General features: G+C 55.5%; 1 protein-coding gene across 1 annotated transcript; it reads right to left on the bottom strand.

Annotated features, from left to right (window-relative positions):
* Positions 1 to 1,209: 1,209 nt before the first annotated feature.
* ZNF517 (zinc finger protein 517) lies at positions 1,210 to 12,347 on the bottom strand. Its single transcript, XM_031439957.2, is given in 7 exon segments — positions 1,210 to 3,097; positions 3,099 to 3,642; positions 3,644 to 3,737; positions 4,435 to 4,548; positions 4,845 to 4,971; positions 5,609 to 5,672; positions 6,079 to 12,347. Coding segments are annotated over 6 exon segments (1,419 nt in total). The 5' UTR covers positions 5,654 to 5,672; positions 6,079 to 12,347; the 3' UTR covers positions 1,210 to 2,602.
* Between the last annotated feature and the right edge of the window lie 28 nt (positions 12,348 to 12,375).

Below are 12,375 nucleotides of genomic sequence, written 5' to 3'. Positions count from 1 at the left end.
TACTTGGGAACAAATCAAAAGATCAGGGCCCCCATGGTGTGTCATGCCTCAAGCCCTAAAGACAATGTGTTCCATCAGATCTTTAAGAAACATAAGATAGCTATCTATAAGTTAGACTGCTTTCCTTGTAGGTAATAGGAACATTAATCAGCCCACTGTCTGGGTTCCAGGCGCCAGTTGGCTGGGACCCTTGTGACCTTTTCTTCTTGTGCTTGTTTTTGTGAAATAGTCTTCGGTTAGGAGCTGTTCTTAGGGATAAAATTGAGAATGGGTTAAGGGGTAATGATTAACTAAGTAAAAGGCTAAGAGGAAAATTTAAGAAATCATAAGGGTGATGACGTTCAGCCAAGTTGAAAAAGGCCCATGACCACATCCGGGTATGGAAAAAGGTCAACAGAGTAAACAATGAAGGTGTAAGAGTCAACTTGGCCACAATGTGAAATCACCTGTCTGATAAAATTGTATAAATACCACAAATAAAGAAAGCCTTGCAGAGTTGCCTGCATGGTGATTAAACCTTGACTGGCTCTCTCACTGTTTCGCCGATGCTGTCCATCCCTGGGTACTCCTGGACCTGTTGGAGTGGGACTCCAGCACCACACCCTGCCCCTGGGCCGCCCCAAGAGGTGAACTGAGCTCAGCCAGGAGGACACATCAGGTGAGTCACATCCCCGGTGACTATGGATTGGCTTGGGCACAGACTGAGTGGGTGTGGTGGCCCGTGAAACCAGGGGGATGACAGCTGGGCAGATCACTTCAGTTAACCAGTGCAACTGAGAAGGAAGTGGTGGGGCTGGTCCTGGAGGGGCTTCTGTGCCCGGCTTAGCCAGGCTTGGATGCAGATGCCGCAGGGCTCTGGGTGCTGAGTGGAGCCCGCTCTACCCATGGAAGCAGGAGGGAGACCTCAGCAAGGCCGTCAGGACGAGGTCTGTAAAGTTCAAATCAACACCTCTGCCTCAGGACCTGCCAGGAGGAGCTGTGCTTTGTGAACATGGTGATGGAAGAAAGGATTTGAGACAGATTTGGAATGGGCATACTGGTGACCTTCAACAGGGACCCCAGGAGGAGGGCATGTTTGCACCACTGATTCCAAAGCAGAGTGCAATGCTAGCGTTTTCATGGACCCACACCCTGTGAGGCATGTACTATTACCATGATTTGATACATAACAAATATTTGTGATATATTACTTCTTCAATTCTAAGATGCAGTCCCCCCCACCTTCCCTCCCCCACCAAAAAAAGCCCCGTGGTTTGTATCACGATAGAGGAAACAGATACGAAGGGAAAGGGATTGTAACACAACACAGAGGTCTTACAAACCCAGTAAAAATGGGTGCAAGAGCTTACAGGGAAGTCACCCATGAAAAGGCCAAGAAATGCAAAAAAAGACAAGAGTGGCATTTTTCAAGATTAATGAAGTGATTAAAATTAGTCCCACCCCACCCCCAGTATTCTTGACCTGGAAAGTCCACCTCGACCCCAAGGAAGTCTCTGCAGTGGGGTCAAAGATAGCAGTGAAAACGTGGGAAACAAATGTCTGAGGAGAGAGCTGCTAAGTAAACCACACAGAGGGCAGGTGGACAGTGGCACTGCCAATCAGGAGGCACAAGGTTTAGGCAAGGCATACTCCCCATCAGTAAAACAAGTATCGACACGAATGCATTAGAAAGAGACTAAGAAAACACCAAACATCATAGTCGTGTCATAGTCATGATCTCTGGAGAGTGGACCAAGGGTATTTTATGTTTCTTTTTTTTTTTCATACGTTTCTGCCTTTTCCAAATTCTCTACAGTAACTTTATATTTAGAAAAAAGCCACATTAATTATAAAATACACATTCGCAGTTCAGGCCCTCAGCCCGGCTCAGGGCTGCTGGCTTCCTTCCTGGCACACGTTTGTAAGATGCCTCAACAGCTTGTGAGCCTTCTCAGGATTCCTGGGGTGGAGGGGCTGATGGTGAGGAGAGGTCGCTAAGAGGCCTCCCTGGCCAGCAGGCCCTCAGGGGTCTTCTCCTTAGACAGCACCATCTGCAGATGAGTCAGGCAAAGGAAGGTCATGCCCAACCTGGCCAGGCCCTCGTGGTGCTGCCAGGGAGCCCGGGGACCACCCCTTGAGTCCTGGCCTCTGCCACCATCACCCCTCCAGCCCTGGCTCCCTTTCAAACCCTTGGTCCACCCATGACTTCCAAATGTCCCCATGCCCCTTTCCCTCCCACAAGGTGGCTGGAGTCCCTGCAAACAGGGTCTGATCCCGGTCAACCCTAATAATGAAGAACTGAAAACAACATATCCTTTTTTAAGAAAAAAATCTGATCACAAGTCAGTTTTGTAAAACAGGTTAGAAAACAAAACCCACCCATAACCCCTACATGGTTTACTGGAGCCTGAGTGAGCATCCAGGCCCAGACCCAGGTGGCTGAAAAGTGCTGCCCTCTGGTGGTCAGTGGTCGTCCGCCCTGCGGGTGGGGTGGAGAGCGTCCTCGCTACTCCTCTCAGGCTGCCTGACGACAGCCCCGGCTCCGTCCGGCTCCGTCCCGGACGGACGCCCGGCAGGGGCACAGGGTGGGCTCTCCCGGATGGGGTCTCCACCAGTGGTCGCCTCAGCGGGGAGCCGAGGGGGGCACCCGCCGGCCCTGCCTCGGCTCTGCGCCGTGGACTCTCTGGTGCCGGACGAGGGTGGGCAGCCGGCTGCAGGCCTTCGCGGAGGCCCGGCCCCCGTAGGGCCGCTCGCCGCTGTGCAGCCGGTAGTGCTCGGTCAGCGTGTGGCTCCTGCGGAAGACCTTGCCACACTCGGTGCAGGCGAAGGGCTTCTCCTGGGTGTGGGTCTCCTGGTGCAGAGTCAGGTTGGACTTCCGGGCGAAGGCGCGGCCGCACTCCCTGCACACGGAGGGCTTCTCGCCCGTGTGCAGCCTCTGGTGCAGGAGCAGCAGGGACTCGTGCTTGAAAGGCTTCCGGCACGCGGGGCACGGGTGGAGCGCGTCCCCCTAGTGGGTCCTCGGGGCGGCACCGAGCGGGGGGCTCTGGCACCCGCCGCCGTCGGGGGCGCCCTCGGCGCCGTGCCGCCGGCGGTGCTTGAGGAACGAGGAGCCAGCAGCCGCGGATAAAGCGCTGGCTCCACCGCAGGCATGCGTAGGGCCTCTCCCCGCTGTGGATGCGCCGGTGCTCGCTGAGCGTGAACCTGCGGCCGAAGGCCTTGCCGCACTGGCCGCCCTGGAAGGGTTTCTCCAGCGCGTGGACCCTGCGGTGTGCGGCCACCTGGGCGCCCTGCCGGAAGGCCTTGCCACACTCGCCGCAACGGAAGGGCTTCTCCTCCGTGTGGATCAGCTGGTGCCTCAGGAGGATGGAGCTCTGCTTGAAGGCCTTGCCGCAGTCGGTGCACTGGTAGGGCTTGGCCCCGGTGTGGATGACCTGGTGTCTGCGCAGCAGCGAGTTGTACTTGAACGCCTTGCTGCAGGCCACGCACCTGTGGGCCCTCTCCTCCGCCGTGTGGGTGGCGCCTGGGCCCCTCCGTTCTCCTTCCAGGGCCGCTGGGGACAAGCTCAGCTCCCCGCAAGTGCTGCCTGCGGGGAGCTGGAGGAGTGGCTTCTCTGACCCATCCTCAGGACTGCCGTTCAGTTCAGGTAACTGGGGGGTCCTCCCTGGCGAGGTGCCCCCAAACCGAGCCCAACAGCCCTGCCTCCTTAGAGTACCCTCCCCTCAGAAAAGAATCCTTGACCCTGGCCTCTGCCCTGGAATCTGGAAGAATGAACAGAAGACGGAAGGCTCAGCCAGCCTTTATATTCACAAAAGGAACTTACTGGTTTGAAGACAGAATCTTTATATCAAACAAGTAGGGTGGTTTGAGAACTGCTTGCAAGAAGCTTTGAAATCAGGGTTTGGATGAGAAAGGCGACAAAAAGGAAGGTTAGTAGGGGTGGGAGGCTGGCTCACGTGGGGCACTCAAAAAGGGGGAGGGAGGGCACTGACTCGGCCCAAAGGATTGGGGTCAGACTGGGAGCAGGGCGGGACCAGCAGGGTGTGGGGCTGTCACCCACAGCTAACTCCCCCGGCCAACACCTCGGGGTCCTGCCTGTGCATCATGCAGACTGGAGGCCACCTCAACTTCCTTTCTGCAGCCTCTGTGGCCCCAAGCTCAGCCCCTGGCACATGAGCTACTGGGAACTAGGGGATTCCAAGCAGCTCAATGGTCTCCCCTGTTGGGTTCCCCCTACACATGGCTGCCCCCAGAGAACTGACCTGACACCTTGGGCACCAGGATGGACATGTGCCCTTGGCCTCCTTGTACAATTTAGTCCTGGGTGACCTCGGACTACAAGCAGGGGAAATGTGCCCCTGCTTTGAGGAGGTTACTGCACAACCCTCCCACTGTGTGAGCACCCAGGGGCCTGCAAGGAGCTGTGTGAAGGTCAGGCTTCCCCACACTCCCACTCACCCCAGGCCAGGCTGGCCTTGGTCCCTCGCTCCTCAGCCACCTGCAGAATCAAGGCCCCTGGCTCCTCCCCTTGCTCCAAGAGGGAGATCAGCGCTGGTTTGGCAACAAGAAAGCCTGTGTGTAGGGAGGAGAGCAACAGGAGTCAGGGAGCAGGAGGGAGGGAGGACACGTGGCTGCCTGGCCAGAGGCCTTGGGGGCATGCCCTTGGGGGGCCTGGGAGTGGGTTGGGAACACTTACTTTCCCAGGAGCAGGGCAGCTGGGTGGCCCAGGGAGACGGAAGGGCCTTCCAGCTCTCCCTCTGAACCCCTCAGACTTCGCATTTGGAAAGGAACCAGCTCCCCAGCACAGCCAGTGAAAAGGGGCAGGGCTGTCTCTAAGCCCAGGCCCAGGACCAACCAGGAAGCCTCACCAAGAGAGGCCACGTGCCTGCAGTTCTCCAGCATCATGTCCCTGTACAGCGCCCGCTGGTCCGGGGCCAGGCAACTCCACTCTATCCTCGTGAAGTACACGGCCACGTCCTTGAACACAGTTGCCTCCTGCAACCATAAACCCTTTGTCCAGGGCTGTCCAGGAAGGAGATGCGGAAATCACATAAGGAACATCCAGGGAACCTGTTCAGCTCTGGGAGTCACTGCTGCACCCCCAGGGCCTGGCACAGAGCGGACACCCCAATGCTCCCCAAAGGAGGGGGAGTGGTTGTGCCACCATGAAGCCACAGGCAGTGTGGGAGATGGGTCTCAACCTTGGCCTCATGCCTCTCTGTAGGCTAGCAGGGACCTGGGGAGGGGGCACCCCAGAGTCGCTGGTGGCTGAGCCTCCTCACTGGTGGGGAGTGTTCTGGTCCTCTGGTTCTCAGCTCCCAGAAGACAGGCTGAAGGCTGTATGCACCAAGTTAGGGTTGACCATTCTCACTAGGATGGAGCCAGGCGCTGGGGAAACTCAGGGGCTACAGAAGGCCCTGGGCAGCCTACTGTTGCCTCAGGAAGGAGTAAGCGGAGCCTCCATGAGGCTGCAAAGGGATGAGGCCAACCCTCAGCTTGCGGACTCAGCCCCGTGACGCCTGAAAGAGTGGGAGCGACATAGGTGGGCTTGGGACTCCCTGGGAAGGTGCTCAGAGCTGAAAAGCTGAAGCTGCGGATGAAGGCAGCTGACAGGCTCAAAGGAAACACTTACTTGGAGTCCAGGCATCAGGAGTGGGACCGCCATTCCAGGGTCCATGTCCGGGTAAGGGCAGGTGCTGGGGACAGTGAGTGTTGAGTAGGAGCCCAGGCCTAAGGCCCTGACCCTCCCACCCCCATACCCTTGTAGGACCACCCAGATAAGAGACAGGAAGGGGTGAGGCATGGGGCGGGCACATCGTCGCCAGCCCAGCTGCCTCCCTCATGTCACAAGGAGAAGCCATACCTCGAGACATGCTCACCTGCACAGCTCCACTCCCCCTCCTTCCAACCTTCACAGGGAGGCCTTTGAGGACCACCATATTTTTTTTCGTGTGTGTGTGTGTGTGTGTGTGTATTTTTTTAATTGAAGTGTAGTCAGTTTACAATGTTGTGTCAATTTCTGGTGTACAGCATAATGCTTCAGTCATACATCAACAAGGACCACTCTATTGAAAGTACCACCCCCACCCCAGTATGCCCTACCTTCATTCCTTGATTTCTTTTTCTCCATAGTACTTCTGTCATCTGACATAAGGCAGTCAACTCACTCGCTTCTTATCCGCCTCACCCCAGGAGACTAGGCCTGCAGTCTGGGTATTCATGCTGTACCCCCAGGGCTGAAGGAGGGCCTGACACACAGCATGAACCCAGCAAGGATCTGTGAAATGAATGAGTGGATCCACGAGGTGGGGGCTCTGCAACCAGTAAGATCATGCTGTGGAACATCAGAAAACGTTCTTACTGCATTACCACGTGAAGCAAGCAGAAAAGTAAACCCAGAAGCACACACCCTAGTCCACTAACCGCAGGGTCACAGAATTATGAGTTGTTCTTATTTTTCTTCTTTTCATTTTTCTGATTTCTCTAAGACTTACCACTTATTTACAAATGTATGTTGCCTCTGGTCAGAGGAAAGGTATTTAAAAGTCAATAAATACAATTTTGGCCAGGTGTTTGCAGAGCAGGCACAAGGCCTGGTCTCCAAGCCCCTTCCTCAACAGATACTTGAGCTTGTGTTTGGGTGGTGGTGGTGAGGTGTCTAGGGTGTTCTCTTCTGTGGGGCTTGAGCCTCCTAAGTAGCTGCTACTTTGTAAAGAGATGTCCCCTGTAGGCATCAGTGAACAGAAAGCCTGTGGTTGTGATGCCGTGAGGTGACAAGTGGCAAGAGAGCCCTTTTACCGTCTGAGAGTATAGAAGACTCCAGAAGATGATCTGGGAGGCTTGGTGGGCCTGCTGCGCCTGCACAGTGCACATGGCAAGTGCACAGAAGAGCAGAGCCAGTCCCCACTGGGTTGTCTGTCCAGGGCAGTCTTGTCTGTCTTTGTGGGCAGGACCTGGCTGGACCATTGCTGCTCCCCCAGCTGACAGATATGTCCTCACCCCAACAAGGCAACCAGAACATCTCAGAGGACAAGTATCTGGGGGGAGACCCAGCCCCCTACCCCTCAATACATACCACCCTCCACAGCTAGGAGGGTGAAGCTATCCTGTTCTTGTTTGCTTATATCTGGGCAGTGCATGTCCTCCAGGAGGAACTACTTGGTTAGCAGGGGGAAAAACCTGCTTTTAGTTCTACTTCTGGAACCAGGATATGTCTTTAATCAGATGAAAACAGTGCTGGATTGAAAAGAATAGAGCAAGGGTCATAATGATAATAAAACAGACCTGGTTTCTGCTCAGAGTGTGAGGAGAGAAAACATCAAGAGAGGGGGTGCTAAGTTAGAGGGAGGCTTTTTTTGGGAATTACATTTAATTGGGGCCTAGAGGACCAGCAAGAGTCATTCTTCCCTCCAACTTAGAACAAAACCTTTGTTCTTCATGGGCCTGGGGCACCTTGCCCAGCTCTCTCACCTGCCCCCATGCTCACCGCACTGCAGCCAGGACAGCCAAGGCCATTCCGGTTCAGTTCCCTTCACTTTGAAGTTTCTCTTCAGGGATCAGAAAAGCCTCTCAGCCATCAGGTTTCAGTTCAAATGTTACTCCTTAGAGAGACCTTCCCTGACCGCCCATAGCTCTCCCTAATCTCTTACCTCTCAGTCCTATCCCCTTGACTTATTTTCTTCCCAGCCCTCATCACAATCAGAAACTATTTGCTTACTTAATACCTCTATTACAATCTACGGTCCACGAGTACGGGGGCTTTGCCTCCTCACTGCTGCTTGTATCCCCAGCATCGGAGTCCTCTGGACACAGGAAGTGCTCCGCAATGCTGTCCAATCAATGACTCAGCCCGCGGAGGGGAAACCCGCACAGGTACAGCGTGAGGGTGGAAGGGCGCGGGGCTGACAGCTCTCCGCCACAAAACGAGGGTGCGGGGGAGAGGCCGACGGGGGCGGGCGACCAGCACCTGCCGCCCCCGAGCAGGCGCGCTCCGGCGCCAACGGCGTGAGGCCGAGGGGGATGCAAACCCAGGCAAAGCTGGTCCTCCCGGGTCTCCCTCCCCCTGCAGCTGCAGCTCGCGCAACTACCCGGGCTCCGGGGATGCAGGCTCGAGCCCGGTCCGCAAGCCTCCCTCTCCACCCGGGGGAAACGGAGACAGATCATATGCTCACCCGGACCCTCCCCAAGGCCCAGAACCGAGGAGAAGCGAGGGGCGGCGCCCGCTGCGGATCAGCCCCTCGCGGTGCTCAGCGCGGGCTGTAGCCTCAGTCAGCAAAGATTAACGAGACCGCGCCCCTCCACAGTGTCCGACTTAACCCCGGCCGCTACCAGCGACAGCGCGGGGCGTGGACCGCGGAGCGGAGAGACCACCCGCCTCCGACCCGCCCCCGGAAACGGGCTGCAGCGCCATTCTAGCAGGCTCGGAGGACCGCGCGCTTCGGTAGTGCCGCTGGTTACTGGGGGGAGGGGCGGGTCAAGGCGAGAAGCACTGGGGGCGGGGCGCGCGCGGGGCCGCATCGGGGCGAGCCCCCAGGTGCGAGGGGCGAGCCCTCTGCGGGAGTCTGGGGTCCGCGCACAGGGCCTCAAACCCTGCGCGCACCCTGCGTCACAGGAGACCCCCCAGAGCGACCAGAGCATCATTACAGGAAACCAGGTTCTGAGGCAGAGCCCCCTCCCTTTTCTTTTCAACTTTTCATTTTGAAATAATTACACATCGCAGCAAGTTGCAAAGGAAGTAAAGAGAGGTCCATGTGTCCTTCACCCACTTCCCTCTTTTTAAAAAAGCTCCTCTTAAAAAAAAAAAAAAGCTCCCCCAGCGTCGTGTCTTTCAAACTTTTCTGAGACTCAGTAAAAAAATGTGTGACCCAGCACACGCAGATTTCTATATTTACAGATGAATGTTTACGCATATATTAATTTTAAAAACTTTCACAAAACTTACTCTTATGTGATGCAATATCAAATGTTATTTAAATGGTTTCTCATTTTTAAAAAGTGCAAAAGCAGGAACTACACGTTTTTTAAAAGAGAACATTAACAATAACTGAAATCTACCCGGCCACACAAAAGCAGCATTGTTAAGCTAATTTAACTCTTGGGATAAAGAGAAAATCATACAGGACAGTGGATGATACTTGGAATTGAAAGAGAATGAAAACACTTTGCAGGATACTTACAGGGAAGTTTATACGTTTTAGATATATGTATATACAGTATATGTGTATGTGTACATATATCTTTCAGCACACATATTCAGCTACTATGAGCATCATGAAGGAACTTGTTTATTTAAATGTTGTCCTGCCTCGACATGCATATTTCCCTTCATTTTTGTTTTTATATGTGTGTATATAAAACAACACAAAACCCACAAAAATATGTCTATATACGTGTATGTGTTTCTCTTTACTTCCATTTTACCCCAGGTGTTAGCACAAATCCTCTTCTCTTCTTGGAGATACAGGAGGCTTGGACCACCCCTTCCATGGTTTTTGGAGGTCTGATGACTTCCCAGGAATTTTGACCAGTTCCCATGCACACTTTTAAAATACACGATTTTTGGAGGACGGTATAGCTCAGTGGTAGAGTGCATGCCTAGCATGCATGAGGTCCTGGGTTTAATCCCAAGTACCACAATTTTAAAAAAGAATATATAAATAAATAAGCCTGATTACCTCCCCCTAAAACAACAATAATACATAAAATAAAAAAAAACATGATTTTTAGAAGAATACACAGAAAGGAATTACAAATACCTTTGGCATACAACACGATGAATTTTCACACTCAGAATACCCTGTGAAACTAACACTCTTGTCAAGAAGCTGACTGCGCCCCAGAGCTTGAAGTCTGCCAGGGCTCCCTCCTGGTCACCCTCTCAGACCACCTCTCCTGCCTGTGCCTGATCTGTGACTTCTACAGCTCTGCTGGTGTCTGTGGGCCCTTTTATACCCTTGGTGTGTATTTAGTCACTCAACCCTCACAAGAGCCCTATGAAACACAGGATCAGTGTTCCCATATTAAAGACGCTGGGAACTCAGTGCTGATATTTGCTTGGGAGCAGCTGATGCTGGAGCGGGGAGCCAAGCCCAACAAGGCAGAAGAGAGTCACGGTTGCTCAAGTTTATACCAAATCACTCCTGTGTGTATGTGACAAGCAACCTTTAAAGAACAACTTTAAAAGGAAAGTTTTAAAGAAAACTTTAAAAGGGAAAGTTTGAAACTCAAGGAAAAGGTGAACTTGGACAGCACAGCAAAGGCCACCAGCTGACCAGCATGAACAGAGGCAACTCGTGGAGACAGAGGGCCTCATCTGGGGGCAGAGGCAGGTGGGCCCCTCTTGAAGGCCTGAGAACTGCATGCCCACTGAGGCTGCCCCAGATCTTCAGGGCCCCTGCTGTGTGCCAGGCTCAGTGGCCTCACAGAGAAGCTGATATTCAGGCCAGTGAGATGGAGCTAAGTCTCAGGTCTCTGGACTGTGAGAGGGACGCCAGCCAGTACCCCCATCTCCGCAAGGACAGGTGCACCAAGCACAAGGCAGGGGGTGTGATAAACATCAGGCAGGTGTCTGCATCTCCTGGAGCCCCATTAATGGCTGCCCTCCCTTGACGCCTCACCTGCTGCCTCCAGGTAGGCCTTTGGGAGGAACCCACACGAGCAAGCCCCTGGAGCAGCACAATTCCAGGCCTCCCTGGGCCCAGGGCCCCTAGTGGGGGCTCCCAGCTGCCAGCCAGCTCCTGGGGCTCCTGGGCTGGCACTGTTGCCCCCGTCTCACCCTAGAATGTGGCAAGACCCTGGACACAATGGGGCCAGGTCAGCCTCTTCCTGGCTGCACCCAGGGCCTTGGCAGCAGGTCAGGGGCAGAGGAAGAATGAAGGTCCACCCGTACCCCGTCCAACTCCATCCCAGGAACCTCACAGCCCATGTGTCCAAACACCATCCCCACCTCCATCCCACTTTCCTGCCGCCCTTCCAGTCCCCTGGGCCTATTCCCAGCTAACCCCAGAACCCCTCACCCTACCCATGGAGGCCCAGGTGCCCCCAGCTCCTGGCCCTGCTGTGGGCCGTGCTGCCTCCTGATCCCCCATCCCTGCCACCCCAGTCTGTTGCCACTCTGGGGACCTCGTACACCAGTCCCCTCTGCTCCCCTGTGCCTTCAGCATGTGGCCTTCCTTCAATCCCTCTTATGTCACCTTCTCCTGATAGCTATCTTGCCTCCATCCCTGCAAGGTCTACCTGACGGCATTGGTGCCATCAAACACACCGCCCCAGAGCCCTGCATGCAAGCCCCTCTACTCCCTGGGACCCCTGCCCTCACTCTCTTCCTACCTTGCTGGCTCTCCCGCCACAGGCCTCACCTGCACACTCACAGCCCTCTTCACTAAGTTCTCCCTGGCCTGGTCTGCTGACAGGTCTCACTCAGACAGGGGCTCCACCTCCTTTTCTGCTTACTCCAGAGACCCTCTCCGTAAGGACCCCTCCCACTTCTCCGGAAGCCCCTTCTCCGAAGCTTGTGCCTTGCTAGAGGCTCCCTGCCCTGCCAACTTGCTCTTTTTCTCCAGCTCAGACCCCTCGCGCCCCCACCCCAGCAGCTCCCTTTCTTGGCTAAACCCCGCACATCTCCCCGACAGGGTTCTGGGCAGCGTCATCGGGCTCCCTCACCTCAGGGTCACTTGTCCAGTCTGCCTTTCCCCATCCTTTCAGTCGCGTGTGACCCCGCCCACCCCTCTTTCTTCTCCGCTCCTGGCAGCCCCTCAGCCTTTCCCTTTCCACTTCCTGGGATGGCTTCCTCTCCTCCACCTGCCTGCGAAGGGCACTGCGTCGGGGGATGGGGTGCGGGGGTAGGGAGGCCTCCTCCCCGGGAGTCTCACCGATCCCTCTGCTCTCTTCCGGTATCTCCGCGGTTCCCACCTCGACCCCCACTGGCGCCCACCCCAGTCCCTCCAAGCAATGACCAGGATCCTCTGGCTCTCCGCCAATACCCACAATCCAGGGACGGCCACTCGGACCTCTCCGAGGACCAGGAGCGCAGAGTCCCCGCGACCTCAGAGCGGCCGAGCCGGCGGGAGTCGGACACTTATCATCGTCTTCCAGACCCCGTCTTTTCACTCTGCAAACCACCACGTTCCACGAATCAGTCCATCGATTTCCTCGACAGACCGGGACCCGAGTCCCGCGTCCCCGCGCCCGCAGTGAGACGCTCGGTCGTGGGCTGCGTGAGGCTGGACAAGTCACTCAACATCTCAGGGCCTCCTCGGCCGCTCAGAGAGGAACGCCCACCCTCCGTGAAATCTCGGTGAGAGATAGGCGCCCCAACGCCCTTCCCCGGGCCCCGCCCACACGTCTCCAGACCACTCGAATCACGGGCCCTGCCAGCCGGACCACCTCAGTGCGCCTGCG

The sequence above is a fragment of the Camelus dromedarius genome, chromosome 20 (assembly GCF_036321535.1).
Source record: "Camelus dromedarius isolate mCamDro1 chromosome 20, mCamDro1.pat, whole genome shotgun sequence".
NCBI classification, from domain to species: domain Eukaryota; kingdom Metazoa; phylum Chordata; class Mammalia; order Artiodactyla; family Camelidae; genus Camelus; species Camelus dromedarius.
This window is presented reverse-complemented; position numbering and strand designations above follow the sequence as displayed.